The sequence below is a fragment of the Egretta garzetta genome, unplaced genomic scaffold, assembly GCF_000687185.1.
Source record: "Egretta garzetta isolate BGI_Z169 unplaced genomic scaffold, ASM68718v1 scaffold404, whole genome shotgun sequence".
Lineage (NCBI taxonomy): Eukaryota > Metazoa > Chordata > Aves > Pelecaniformes > Ardeidae > Egretta > Egretta garzetta.
In genome coordinates this window covers 864563-880057 of record NW_009259323.1, presented here as the reverse complement: position 1 = coordinate 880057, position 15495 = coordinate 864563, and the positions used below count along the sequence as shown (strand labels likewise).

The 15495-nt window shown below is 45.8% G+C and overlaps 1 protein-coding gene across 5 annotated transcripts in view; it reads left to right on the top strand.

Annotated features, from left to right (window-relative positions):
• Positions 1–6379, top strand: part of HTR2C (5-hydroxytryptamine receptor 2C) — a 96798-nt gene extending 90419 nt beyond the window's left edge. For 4 of the 5 annotated variants that reach the window (XM_035892171.1, XM_035892168.1, XM_035892169.1 and 1 more), the window contains one exon: positions 2689–6379. In XM_035892171.1, coding sequence (XP_035748064.1) covers positions 2689–3521 — 833 coding nt within the window. In that variant the 3' untranslated portion in view covers positions 3522–6379. The remainder of the gene's footprint in view (positions 1–2688) is intronic. The other variant, XR_004841683.1, reaches the window with a different exon arrangement.
• The last annotated feature ends 9116 nt before the right edge of the window (positions 6380–15495 follow it).

The following is a 15495-nucleotide window of genomic DNA, read 5'->3' as shown; positions in this document are numbered from 1 at the left end:
ACCAAATCCTGGAATCACTTGGGCTAAGGAAACGCATGCTACAATCACAGAAGGCATTTATAATCATTACTTTTCAAAAGAAATTCCTTCACTAGGTTACTGGCAAATGGTAATTTTATGGTAATGACAAATTGCAGATGTATTCTCAAGAATCTTGGAAAACACTTAGCTGGAATAGGAAAAATACCCTGATTAATCTCTTTAGCGTGCTACTCTCTCTCTGTTTAGAAAGTAAGTCCCACAGGATTAGTTCTAGGACCTGTGCTGTTCACAGAAACCTAAAAAAAGCAACTCAGACACAACAGTGGCCTCAGCATTGGTTATTTCTCAAGTGAAGGAGCTAAGGACGGACATGGCCAGCCCCACAGACATGTCTGTGGAGCGAGTGCTCGCTGACAGCCAGGGGCCAGAGGGTAGGAAGCGGAGAACAAAAGACATTCTGCTGCTCTTGAACTGCTGGGATGTGCAGGGGTTTTTTCCTTTCTTGAAAAGGCCAGAGAGGAATTTGAAAAGAAATTGAGAAAGATAATCAAAGGCATAAAATGAGTTTGGCATGAGGAGAGAGTAGATAGAATAGCATTCTTCAGTTCCAAAAGATATATCAGACAGTAGGGATGATAAAGGGCTATAAAATCTTGGAGAAGGTGGAAAAGGTGTCCAGACAGTGATTATCCACTGTTTCTCCCAGTAGAGAAACTGAGGGGAGTCAAAGGAAATTATCAGGCAGCAAATTTAAAATGATCAAGAAATACTTTGTTCACATGACAAACAGATAGGTTGTGGAACTGGATGTCAGTGAGTATTGGGGAGTTATGAGATCAAGAATTCATGGAAGATAGATCTCTCAAAGGTTATTTTAAAACCAAGGTGTGGATGCAACTTCTAGCTGTGGAATTTTCTAACCTATAATGCTGACAGCTGCCCCATCTTGTACCATGGCTCTAGACTTCTGGTACCTGCCAAAGAAAAGAGACAGGGCTAGATGAACCCATGATGGCCTGACTAGATCTGGCCCACCATGTCTTTTCCATGTTTTTACATACACATAGGTTGCGGTATTCCAAAATACGTTGTTGCTTTTGTTGGTTTTGGCTGTGTCTAGACAGATTTCTTTGGAAGGTTTCGGGTCTGTCCCAGTCTGGGACTGAGCTCCACAGATCAAGGGACAAAGTTTGGATTTCAGTATGCATCAAAAATATTTGAGTGAAATCCAGAACTCTGGTATGAGTCCTGTATTCCCTCTTCTTTCTGTCCACACAGTAAATTGCTGATGACTTTCACAAGGTAGAACAGAGCAGGTATACAAATATATATTCCTTAGAGGAAAACAGTGTTGGAGGACATTAAGTGAATGCATCTGAATTAGAGCTATTCAAAATACTTTCACTCTTTCATTCACTCCGCAAGGGACAAGCCAGCAGCTAGCCGTGGGTACAGGTGACTATGTGCAGCCCTGGACAGTCGTGCTCCGGGCTTGACGTGCTGCCTGCTCTGTCCATGTGCCAACAGCATGGACACAAGGCCATCTGTGGAGACCTTCCAGGCAGGACTCCTGCTTCTGCTCCAGACAGGACTGATGTCCTGAAATCCTGGACAAACAAGCTGTGCTGGGCGATGCTGAAGTGGAAAAGGGATCCAAAATGTTCTTAATCTCACTTGTCTGCCCTTAAGTCCATGACTGTAACCAGGATACAAGAGAAAATGCCTTGGCAAGTGCAGTGATTCCTGAGGCTTATTAGTCTGCTTAGGAGTAGCTGGGAGCTGTGCTTGAGATATTACTATAATTGAATCATTTAAAGTTTCCTTCCTTTCAGCCAGAGTGTTTGTGGCTGGGGTTCTGATTTCAGACCATCATGTCAACCTGACTACCATTTTAGTTACACCTTTTCCACTCTTACTTTGTCTGTTGTTCCAGTTTTTAGCCCTGTATTCAAGACAGAGGGATAGGAATCAGGCAGATGCATGATGCAGCCTTTTCATTTGACTATGTAACTGCCTTCTCTAAAAATTCAAGCAAGACTGTCTCTGTGGTACTTCTCAGGTTCACACTGCTTGTGGATGAAATGCCCGGGAAGGCAGAGCTTGCAGAGACCACTGTCTGCTTCGACAGAGATAATCGATAAGGACCTGGGAAGCCAGGAGCTTTTCTTCCACGTGTCCATGATGCCATGGCAAAAGTGGCCATTTTGCTATCAGGATTATTTTAATGTCTTTAAGAAACTTGCTTATAAATCTTCATAGCCATAATTCTTTTGCATTTTGATAATTTTCCTCTTCAAATTTTGCTACTATCTAACCTATGTCAGTGATTTCAAACCCCTCCCCCAAAGTGGCAGGCATGGAGCAGCCAGGTGGAACAGAGCAGGGTAACGACCGCTTTTCTACACCCAAAATAGCAATTAATGCTAGAAAAAGAACTTGATAAAGGAGTTACGCTGCATTTGCTGTGTCAGCTGTGAAGCACAGCAAAGCTGCAGTTGTTCCCAGCAGAGGGTGTTCATGCCCTGGAGTTGTGCTCCCAGGAGGGCTGTTACACAAGGTTTTCCCTTCCATCTGGGAGCCATAACTTCTCTTTCCAACAGCTTTAGGCAGCGGGCTGTGTGTGTGCAGGACCTGCATCACCTCTGCTGCCTCTTTGGAGCCCCATGCCTCCAGGTAACCATCTCTTTTTTGGTCTTGTTCTTCTAGGGATATCTACGCCCATTCCGGTCATTGGTTTGCAGGACGACTCCAGGGTGTTCGTAAATGGGACCTGTGTCCTCAATGATGAGAACTTTGTCCTCATTGGATCCTTTATGGCGTTCTTCATCCCTCTTATCATCATGGTGATCACGTATTGCCTGACAGTCCAGGTGCTGCAGAGACAGGCCACAGTGTTCATGTGCGGAGAGGTGCCCAAGCAGAGGAGGAGCAGCGTAAACTGCCTCAAGAAGGAAAACAACACAGAGAATGTTTCCATGCTTCACAATCATGAGGGGGCCTCTCACTTGAACTCTCCGGTAAATAAGGAGGCAGTGCTTTTTCGGAAAGGAACTATGCAGTCCATCAACAACGAGCGAAGAGCCTCCAAGGTCCTGGGCATCGTATTCTTTTTGTTCCTCATCATGTGGTGCCCATTTTTCATCACCAACGTCATGTCTGTCCTTTGCAAGGAAGCCTGCGATAAAGACCTCTTGAGTGAACTGCTTGATGTGTTTGTTTGGGTGGGGTATGTCTGCTCTGGGATTAACCCCCTCGTATACACACTCTTCAATAAAACGTACCGCAGGGCTTTTTCCAATTACATCCGTTGCCAATACAAGACGAGTAAAAAATCAGCGCTGCGGCAGAATCAATGTCTGAATGTTGCTTCAACAGCTTTATATGGGAAAGATCTGACTTTAACTAGTTATCGAAATGGCAATGAATTCAATAGCATGGAACTAGATGAAGTTGAGGAGGGCCTTGAAATGCAACCGGGGACTTCAGAGCTCTCCATAAACAGCTGTAATGTTGTAAGCGAAAGAGTGAGCTGTGTGTAAGGGTGGCTCACACAGCATTTTGCTACAGTGTATCTGTAGCCAAAATATATTGTGTAAAAATGTAAGTGTTGGTCAAAGGACAGTGTAAATACTGCATTCTGAACAAAGCTTTTTCTTTTTTTTAAAGAAAAAAAAGAGTTGTCTTTCCAGTCCAGTACTTAAAATCATATATATTAATATACTGCAGTGAAGTTTAAGGTTCTATATTTACTGTTAATACTAGATCAGAACTATTAGTTACTTTGCATATGTCATGGACAAAATGTTTGAATTCTTCTTCCAGTGCATGAACAAAAATGCTGAATATTTATCTCAGGTGGCATTTGCTAGAGTCCAGAATGGCACGTTAATAGTTATATATCAAATACATGCTATTAGACTTGGTCAGTATAACTTTCTTTTTCAAGTTGACAGTAAATATATACTTTAAATCCTCACCCCTATTTGTGCCATGGAACGACTGTACAGAAACCTGGCAGACAGACACCATGAAAGCATAGAGGCTGTGCAGGCACCTGGCCAGACACATCCTGTTGTGGGTAGTGGCTTCCTGCCATACTGGGGCAATCTTGCACTTCAAGGGACCTCTGTTAAATTTTGGCTCCCTCTCCAACCCTGCAGTTTTCTTTCCATTCCCCAGGAGGCTCCGGTTTCCCTAAGGAAGGTGGGGAATGCAGTTCTGGTGTGGTTTTGCAATCCTGGCAGGGATCACTTGCACACTTGGAGAAGAAGCACAAAAACCAGAGCAAACCCCAGTTATCTGCTTCAATCATTTCATAAATGGAGTGCCTCAGATTTAAAAAAAAGCCCTCCTTTGGTCTTACAGATGATCACCAGCTCTGGGATGGAGTAAACTCTGCTCAGTGTGGATGGCACTGCCTTCACAGATTGCTTGGATGATCAGGGTTGACCTGGAGAAGAGCGCTCTGGTTTTGTAAGAGCTCTTGTCTTCTCAGTCCTCACATCTATTTATTCCTTAGCTTGTGTAGCATTTGCTTTTATTTTTTCAACATCCTGGGACTTGCAGTGCCGGTGACAAAATGCTGCTTTGGGTGTAGATCAGAAGCTGCTGTGTGTGTGGTGCTGGTTGGGGTCAGGCTGTGAGGTGCAGGTTATGCTTCCCCGGGGGATGCTCAGGAGAGAGGCATAAACGAGGGTCCCTGCTTGTTTTTTCTGTCTCAGGAGGGGGTGGGCAGAGCTGGACAGAGTATGTGACTGGACTAATTTGCTGGTGACGTGACCAGGGACAGGAAGGAAGCCAACCTGGAGGTAGTCTACATGGATGATTAATCCGGATTAAGTTTTAAATTTGATTTATTCCATTCCACTCCCAAAGTAAATTATAGTATATCATATTAACACCACTTACATCTTAATGAAAGCATCCACATTGGGATTTAAAGCAGTTTTTAAGTAATCTGCTTTTAATTCACACCATGTATAATTTGAATTCATTTTCCTCTGTGTTCCTGTGTAGACAAACCCTCCAAGGCATTGTGTCTTTCTGGCACTGTGCCTCTGGGGTGATGCCTCTCCTGCAATTTTCCTTGTGTAGAGTATTGTCTAATGCCAGATATCACCCATAAGCTTTTTACATCTTCATTAACTAACACACAAATGCTGCAGCGCCCATCTAACATGGATGTGTTTAGCATCACTGGCAGCCTCTGGCTACAAAAATCCTCAGAACAGAAAAGCTTACACCAGGCATGGATAAATTGCATTTTACTAACATAAACTGCTTGTACTGTAAGCTTGTCATGTTCATCCTATCAAAATTAACTTGTAGAAGAAATAGAAAATTCTGCTAGTGCTTTAGCGTAACATTGTGCTGCTGCATTGCTGCGTACAGCAACAACCTCGCTGAGGCCACTACCGAAACACAACATCTGGGTTACATCTGCTGCTGGGTTGCTCCCAGCTTGATGCATTGAAGTCGATGTCCTCTCTTCTCCTTCATTCCCTCCTGGGAAAAATCCGTAGTACTTCCAGACAGGCAGGCAGGCAGGGTATCTCAGTGTGGGGTGTAGCTTACTGCTTGCAGAAGGCAGCGGAGACGCACTGTGTACCAGCCTGCTGACAGTGCCACAGGTGTGAAAGCTTGGGAATACCTTTCCAAAAAGTCTGGTAACCAGTAGGAAAAGGACTGGCCAGAGACACAAACTTGTGCCTTCAGTGACTGCCCTTTGCTCTGAGTCAGATTTGACCATTTCAAACAGTACAGAAAAGTCAGAAGGATCACGTTGGTTTTTAAGTTCTTTTTTTTCCTTGGGTGAATTCATAGCACATCTTTTCCAAACATGTATGTGTGTGTGTATATATATATGTATGAGTGTGTATATATATATATATACATATATATATATATATATTTAAAAGCCAACCACAGACTTTGAAAGCATTTAGCAATAAGTTGAATTACAGTAGCTTCTAGCACATGTGTGAATAGGTCATGTGTGAATAGTTCATTTTCCACAGCATCCTCAAGCTTGGTGCAAGTCCACACACAGGCATTGTCTTTGCATAGGAGCCTTCATGTCTTATCCTTGCCGGTTCTGTTGTATGGGCAAAAAGGGAACCTACTATATTTGGATGTAAATAATGGGAATTGAACAGAGAATTTACAGAATTTTTATAAATGTTTTTAAAAAACTCAGCACCAGAACTGTAAATATGTCAAGCGTTGCGACTCAGCTGGACCCGTACAGATGTATGTCACTTGTTTAGATAAACAGACAAGGGGACTGCCTTACAGCGCCTGAGTTCTCTCCTGGCCAGTGGGTGATTACGTTTTTGTGAATGGTTAAATACTGTCACTTACCCAACTTCCTTTGGGTCATTCACATCAGGGTTTTGTGATGCTGCTATTAATTTATTAAAGAAAGTTTGTTGGTTTAATCACTCTTAATTTTTTTTCATGGTCTATCAGAAAATAAATAAATGAACATGCCCTCTCTTTCTTTCATCTGTCCCCAATTAAAATCTTTCCTGAGTGAAAAATATGTCCTGACTGAAAAACAAAACAACAAAAAATAAGGATAAGGATGAGGATAACTTTCATTTCTCTTCCCACACTTGAACTATGGCCCACAGTTACTTAATCGCAGAAATTAGTATCAGCAGATATCCCAACGCTTCCAACCCCAAAACTTGCTAAATGGGAAGATGGTAACGAACTGTTCCCCCTCTTGTCCCTGCTCCCTCCAGGAATAACAGTTAAAAATTATATCTCTTAAATTACCTCAATTTGAACAATGGGTTTAGTTCTTTGCAACTTAACCAAAGTCAGATTGTCCCCACAGCAGCTTTGCTTCTCCTGAGCTGTAGTCACTAACCAAGGTGGTGCCTCAAGAAGCCCTGCCCTGGGGCTGCCTGGTAGGAGTACCCACTGGAAGTTTTGTGTGAGTCCTCAAACCTTGGCTCAGGTACGGTTTTGTCTTACAAATAGTGTGTGTGGTGGTGTTTTGTTTTAAGTTTGGACTGAACAAGTGAAAATAATTCCTTGGAAAAGATGCTGTAGGCTGAAACTCATTGGTTGCTTTGTTTCCCAAACCAGATGGGAGATGTGATGTGCAGGCAGGCTGCCTGCAAGACTGAGCGTGCGCATAGAGGCTCCGACCCAGCAAACAGACCACCCTGTTTGACTTGCACTGGGGAGTCTACTTGTGGGGTCAGCCCCTGAACCCACACCTTCCTGAGCTGTAGGGGCTTGCAGCCTTCCCCACCAGCAGCCAGAAGCAAGGGTGGCCACGCTTGTTCAGGCACAAAGCCTTGTGGCTGAGCAACCTGGGCTTCCAGACCTGAGCTGGCTCATCTGCACCTGTGACATGTTGCTCCACACAACCAAATCTGGGGTGTACCATCCATGGAGTTAGCTGTGGTTCCTTTGGGGAACTCTGAGGGCCTCAAAGGCTGTCCTTTGAGGACGAGGGCTTGCTCCTTCAGTTCTATGCTGACTGAAGATAAGAGCAGCTGCCCAGAGGCTCTGGCATTTGGGAGGTGATATGGTTCAGAGCCAATGCTGAGGACCCTCAAGGCATCCCATCTCAGCATGGTTCTCCTTGTTTTAATGACTTGTGAGTCAGCAATTGTTTTTATCTGAGTGATAACTTAGAGATGCTAATGTTAGGTGATATGAGAGTAGCCACTGTGAACAGTGTGGTTAGTGCTTTTTTCTCTATAAAGACACTCATGTCAACCACTAGTGCCTTTTTTCTGGACAGCCCTGCAAAGAGGTTCACCACTGGCATGGAGCGCAGCCACTGCTCTTCCCTTCCAAGTCGGCAGGCTGCTGCAGTCATCTGGCATGCTGGAGCCATGAGGGCCCTGGATATGGAGACCCAAATTCCAAAGTAAAAACGTATTTTAAAGAAAAAAGCAAACCACAACTAGTTCTTCAGAAATATTGTTTAGCTTTGAGGTAATAAAGGGTGTCTGATAGTCTTGCACACAAAGTAATCTGACATTCCAAAAGCAGCATCCATCATGTCTCTTGGATGGGTTTCCTTCCTCAGTCACAGTATCATTAGGATAGCTACATGCCAAGCCAAGAACTGCACTTGGCTTTGCCTCCTTTCCAGATTGGGGTGGAAAAGGCATCAAAAGTTTTTCTTGTGCAAAAGCGTACAAAGACCACCGAGACTTAGGCAGGTGCAGCAGAAGAACAGACGGACAGATGTATGCACACATCTGCACGCACGAACACACACATATCCAGAAAGCCTCAGAGAGCAGCAGGAGATGTTATCATGCTTCAGTCTTCCCTTAAAAAAATGGAAACAGCTGAACAGCTAGGGAGGAAATCTGTGACGGGGAGATCAAATGCGGCTGTAGGTGTCACCATGTGGGCTGTTCTACTGCTAATGTAGTGGTGGGGGTGTATGTACCAAAAATGCTTCTATTTTTTCATTTTTAACTATGAAGTTGTTATTGACTGTCCTGCCTTTCCCTCATTTTTCTTTAAGTTTCAGGTCTTCTGCTTGTTTGCTTTTACCCACACTGAAACTTGTGCTCTGAAGCTCAAGAAGTCAACAAAATATCTGTGTGATGTGTCACTCCCTCTCGGCTATGCAGGGATGCTGCAATCCCATAATAACAAGGAGATGGAGAGTCTTCAGGTGAGCGATTTTAGGTATATATGGGACAGACAATCAATGCAGCAAGGCACGCTTGCTGATTAAAGAACCACAACAGAAGATCTTTAATGAACAGTCAAGTGCATGAGCTACACACACTGCAAAATTTTTGCTTTTAACTGTCCTAACTCATGGGCTCTGCTGACGGCAGGAGGGTGCGTGGGTACGTGGGGAGGGAGTCTGGCAGAGCAGGGTGCCCTGAGCGGTGGGCTGCTCTGGGTGGCCCTCTGGCACACTCCCTCTGGGAGGGTGCTTGTTTTACCGCCCCGCACAGCGCATCCTGGCAAACCGCCCCACCGGGATTTACTCCACTCTGGGCTGCACAGTGCAACTGCAGAACAGGTTGTGAAAGCTTGGCCCCCCGGCTTCCCCAACCTTCAACGATTTGGGGAGGAGTGCAGCAAGGGGATAAGTGTCTAGCAGTGACACAAAGTCACAAGTTTTTATTGTGGAAAATTGAGACTGTGAAGCAATTCTTGTTATGCATGACAGCTCTCAGGAATGTTGCCTTATGTTCTGCTTCCCCAAACCATGCAGAATCTCTTAGCATATAAACAGAATTTCCCCAGCAGTTTCCTGGGACAGCGGCTGCTGCTTTGTCACTCCAGTGAGCCACCGACACTTAGGTGACTTGAAAAATGAATCATGCAGCATCACACAGGGGCCTGTTAAATCCACTGTTCTGAACTTTCCTGTGTTTGAATTGTAATTAGTTCAACAAATTGGATAAATTAATGTTTAATTAAAATACAGCCTAATTATCCAACTAATGTTTTTAATAGGATCTAATTGTGGCATTCTGAGTTATTTAAACTGCTGATACACTGAAAACGATCTGTAGGCTGGTGCCTGTTAGACCACTGCCTGGTTGCATTTGTTAAAATTTAGAGCAATTTGTGGGTGCTGCTGATCTTAGTGTCTCCTCTTGCAGAAGAACAGGCGGGTGCTGGTGACATGTTCATCAAAGCCACTGAAGATTTTAATCAGGGTCCTTTTCCCTGACTGAAGGCTAGAACAGCTCTTCTGCGACTTTTTGGGAAGGAAGATGTCAGTGGCCCTCCTGTGGAGCCCACGATTCCCAGAGATCATGATACTGCTTAAAGCAACAGGTAAGTGCAAATGCCCAGCTGTGTTGGGGGTTCCTCCCCTATGGCCACCAATAGTTCACATCCCAAAATGTCTCCAGAGAGGAGATCCATGGGTCACAGTGGCTCACCCGTGAAGCCACGGCAATGTTTAGCCCCCTCAGCTAAGTACTCCTCTTTCCTTTTGCAGTGCAGCCACAAGGCTGGCACACAGGTGGGCTAACCCTCAAGCAAGCATTCGGTCTATCGTGCACCTTTCCTGGGTGTTGCTGAAGAGAAAACTGCCTGCATCCTCCAGCAGGCTGTCCTACAATTGTGTTTAGCAAAGCGGGCACAAACTGAAACAAAAGAGGTTTCAGCTGAATATGAGGAAAAACTTCTTTACCTTGAGGGTGACAGAGCACTGGAACAGGCTGCCCAGGGGGGTTGTGGAGTCTCCTTCTCTGGAGAGTTTCAAAGCCCACCTGGACGATGTCCTGTGTAACGTGCTCTAGGAGAACCTGCTTTAGCAGGGGGCTTGGACCGGATGATGTCCTAAGGTCCCTTCCAACCCCTCCCATTCTGTGATTCTGTGTCATTCTGTGATTACTGACTTCGTGCAGCAAAGCAGGTGACACAGCAAAACATGGTGAAGAAGTGGTGTTTTTCCTTGGTCAGATCTTCACTCCCTGAGGGTAAATCAGTGTGATTGCCTCTTGCGCTGTAGGTAGTTGGCACTTGTGCTTTAAAAAATAGATGGGACTGTGTGTTGGGCCTGAGCAGCAGCACCGGTTGATAGGCATGGTGGGGGGACACAAGTCCAGGCAGGGGCACAGAGAGCCCTTTAAAGAGAAGAGGGTAGAAAGCTTGGCTTGTTCCTCCCAGCAGCCAAAGATGGGTGAAGGAAGCTCCCCACCAGGCCATCAGGGAGTGTCTGTTCCGACTAAGGAGGGAGAGGAGCTGTTTAGGCTAGAGGAAAACATTGACATACACAAAGGGCCAGAAATAAACTAGGAATTAGAAGCAGGTTTCTAACAAGTGGCGTATTCCAGGTCTGGGACTGCAGTACCAGTTACAGCAGTAACAGCAACCAAAAAGCTTATTGAGGGCTCAGCTCTCATGTTCACCCAGGAATTTACGCTGTAGGGGTACAGTGGGAGGGCCCTTATGTCCTCAGCCTCCCGGCTGGCAGAGCTCAGGCGCCAAGCCAGCCATCTGCACGGCAACACCCCTGACCTCTCCGGCAACACGTCCCAAAGCGTGGGAGGAACAAACATCTTGAAGCAAGAACACTATTTTTGTGCTACAGTCCTTCCAAGTCCTTGCAAAGCCATGAAAAAATGCCACAATTCTGGAGGAAGGCAGGCGAGGCCATACCAAGTCAGTGCCTCTCCCGCAAGTAGGACAACGGGAAGTCAAGGCATCGTGAAGTCTGTGTGTTCCCAGCCCTGAGGCAGTCCCAAATTGTATGAAGCAGTATTTCATTTGCATTCTCAGAAGCATCCAGAATCAACCAGCTTGGCTAGCCCAAGCCTGACTGCATGCAGTCACCTAAATTTTATTTACCCACAACAGCATTTTCATGGACATTGAGTATTATTGGAGCCAGCCTCAGCCTCTGTCTGCTCTGGAGAGCCGCAGCATTGAGGTAATGTCCTATTGGGCTGCCATTAGCTGGTGTAGTGGAGAAAACGCTGGTGAGCAGCTTTAAGGGCTGAGAGCCTGCTTTGTGCTTGCACTGTCTGACATTTTATATGCTTTTTTTGTCACTGCTTTTCCAGCTGTGCAGCCAGGAACTTCATGTTTTTACTCCAGTAAAATAAATTGTGTTGTTGGCCTTTTAAGTTCTCTGTTGTTAAAAGTGGACTCAACTGAACCAGGTAGGCAGCAAGGTTATTGTTTTCTCAGTGTGAGTGTTTCTAAATAAACTGGCAGCATGGGCACAAACTTCTGGGCAGCTACCAGCCATGACCAATTTGAGAGTCCCCAAGGTTGGGACATATTTCCACTTCAACAGTCAAGAGCTGGCATATGCATCAGATGGGGACCTCTCGGTGGCACGGCGGCTCTCCAGGCTCCCTGGGCAGCCCCGGCTCCGTGGTCAGACCCTGTGAGGATGCGAAGGATGTTCGGGTACCTAGAGGCAGGATGGGAACCTGCATCTGTGGTCTCTGGTTTCTTCTCTTGCGTAAATTTTCTGTAGCCATTCCATGAAGAAAGCTGTATGCACGGGGTGGTTTAACACGCTCTGCATCTGTTTGCTGTTACTGAAATTGCACTTGTGCTTCATGGCCACTCAGGGAGGGGTGGTCGACATGCCCAAGGGCAGCTGGGAGGCTGCAATCCTTATGAAGATCATGTTTTGCACAAGCAGCCTGGTAGAAGAGGCTTGCTGTGGACTGCCACAGCAGTCGGCACACAGGTGGATCGACAGCAGAGCGGAGCATGATGAGCTGGGGATGGCTGGACACTCACAGTGGCACAGGTTCACACAGGGCACTTGGCATCTTCGGTTTATCCAGTGTATGTTCCAGCACAACCTTTCTTTCCAAATACGGGCAGATAAATAGTTCCTAGGTGCTCTGAGCCTGACCCTGTGCCTGGGTGGTGAGGGACTGATGTGTTTACAGATTTTTGGCCTTGAAATATATGGGTTTCTTTCCCAAGAACATCATGTTTCTGTTTGGTATGCATGTTTCCTTCACCACTGCAAGAATTCCAATGAAGAACGTTCTGCCACCCTTCATTTGTTTTTAAATCTTAAAGATATCTAGATAAGTGAATTCTGTTAAGGGAAGCTGTTCCCTGATTTGTAAAAAAACCCCTGATATTTATTACTTGGGTTTTTTCCTAAATGAAAATGACTCCTGCAAGTCGCTGGTGCTTTGGTGAGGTGGGACATCCGAGCAAAGGTGTGACATGCCTTTACCACCTCCATTCACAGCTTCCCAGGCAAGGAACAAAATAGTTTGCAGGTGATCACTGATGACCATGGCAACTGCAGGAACTTGGAGCCACCTTTCACACCTTCCAGCAAAGGCAGAGCAAGGCAGCTTAATTCAGGATCTCAGAGATGGCAGAGGAGCTGTGTGGGCTCTCCGTGCTATTGGAGATGAGCACAGACATCGCCAGGGACCACAGCAGGGCTACCACCATGCCCCTCCAGCCCCATGCTTAAGGATGTGCCTGCACTCAGCTCTCCATTGAAAGACCTGCTTAAACGCTGAAGTTGTTTCCTGGGCAGACCCATCAGAAAGGGAAATGTCGAGGCCATGTTTAGGACTTTTAAAATAGTTTTCTTATTTTTGAGATGTGTCTGGTGGCGTAACGCTTGCTGACATGGCGTTTTATTTCCTGAGCAGAGCAGTCCTGCAGTACGTCTGGATGGGGATCTGGTACAGGAGGCAAGCAGCCCAGGATGGCAGGGAGGCAAATACTCGGTTTGGTGCAAACCTCAGGGTGGCCGTCGTTTCTCAGCTGGTTGCTTTATCTCTCTGTACTGCAGGAAGAGAATCTTGACACAGACAGTTTGCAGAGCCGTTTCAGCTGTTCAGACAGCTCAGCCACAATATGTTGCCTCAAATTGTTTTGTTAAGCACATGCATCAGCTGTACTTGTTTGCCTTGAAGCTATGAGAACCACAGACCCTCCTGAGAAAATTCAGCTTCTACATAGACATAAAGAGCTTGACAGTGCTCTCAAATGTACCCTGCTGCACAAGGCAGTGAGCTGCAAACCTGCTGTGGCCCACGAAGCTCTTTAGATTTTAGATTCTATCATTAGTTACTGCACTCCATCTGGAAGCTGAAGCCAGAAGGGCTGTGCTGCTTTATGTCCTTTCAAGATCTGGGTACTCCCTAGAGCTGCAGTGGCTTGGGATGGGTGCTGAGACCTGTGGAGGCTCGGGGAGCCAGAGTGAGTCAAGGGCATGCAGCGAGGCGCAGTCCCCACTCAGCCGAGCCTCCAGTTTGAGCCGACAGGGTACTTCTGTGGGTGCTCGGTGGCACGAGCATGGGAGGGAGGGCAGGGGCTGGTTTTGGCTGGTGCATGCCATGGGAGATGCAGCTCCGGTCAGTGCAGCAGCCGTGGTCACGGTGCCACGAGGCACGAGGGGTGATGTTACCTGCAGCCAGCCCGGTGCTGAATGATGGCACGAAGGTGTGACACTTCTCCACTTAGCAGTGCAAAGAGAACAAAACTAATCTAGCTTACAGTGAGATACCCACTGTCCCCTCTATTTAATTTTCATGCACTAAATACTGAATTCTGTCGGAAGTGGTGCTGCACCTGCTTTCCTCTCCTCTGTGTCCAAGCACAGATGCTGACACCCAGTGGCCATGGGGTTTCCAGTGCCTGTACAAGATGGAAAACCAGCAGAGATGCCTCAACAGGTGAGATACACCTTGTACCTTACCATTTCCTCAAGTGCAAGAGGAGTAAAGTGCTCCTGAGAGATGCCAGCCTTGCTTTATGTCTTTCAGCCATTGGCAGGTTATAGTAGTTGAAACACTTCAAAATCTTTATTCAGAGGCCAGTCAGAAAAATGAAAAAATATGAGGATGAATAATGAGGAAACAGAAGGTAAACTGGTTCTTGAATTATTCTCTTGTTGGCAGCTTGAAAATAGACCTCAGTGAGAGAAGGAGGGTGATTTTGTGAGTTCAGAGACCTTGGCATTTGCCTTCCCTGTTTTGCTACTTCCCAAAAGCAGTTAGAATATGACAGACGCAAATTGATTTTGCATTTCCCTGCAGCATGCGCAGGATCGTGCTTTCATATATTTGACAAGTATTGACATTCTCTAGGGAAAAAAAAACTGTAGGAAAGGTTGCTTTTTATTCTTCAACAAATGGCTCTAAGACTTTATCAGTCAAAGACAGAAAACCCCCTAAACTCAAGGGTATGCAAAGGAGTTCTCTTTGTATGTTTGGCAAAGACACGTCTCACCAGACATGTGGGGCTAAGACGGTAAAAACACCAGGGAATCCAGACATAAGCTGGGAACAATAAGAGCAGAATATGCCAAAGGAGGGATTTTGAAAGTGCTTTACTGAAAATATTAATTATGGACTACAGCAAATGAATTAAACTACTGTAATGCAAATACTGTGTGAAAGAAATACATAATTAGTATAATTCTATAAACATAGGAAAAAATCATACTACTGAAATTCTAGCAAGGTTCAGGATGTTAGGAAGGACTTGCAGTGGGCCGCCTATTAGGGTTAAATTTTGCACATGCTGCAGATGTGATGCTGTGAGAAAGCAGGGGTGGGGGGGTGGTCTGGCCGCTGCTGCAGGGGTGAGTTTGGTGAGCGGGGAGCCCTGGGCCAGGGCCGAGCCCAGTGTTCCTCACCTAAATGCTCCTGTAAATCTGCAGCATACAGATACCATAAGTAGATGTACTTAATTTATCACTGTTACTAGGCAGGTTTCTAGGCAGGCTTCAGTCTAACTTTCATATTTTGTGGTTACTGAAATAGCTCTGATCTTTTTTGGGGTGAGTTCTAGCTGCGGAGGTACGACATCCATTTCTTTGCCACCTCTTAACCTTCACCCATTCTCTTTAATTCTTCTTTCCTTCTCACCTCTTTTAGGACAAAATTAGACTAGAAACTTTAATCCCGCTTAAACCCGGCCAGCAGGTCAGGATGCTGTGCCATTTCACAGAATCACAGAATGGCAAGGGTTGGAAGGGACCTCGGGAGATCATCTAGTCCAACCCTCCTACTAAAGCAGGTTCACCTAGAGCATATTACACAGGACATCATCCAG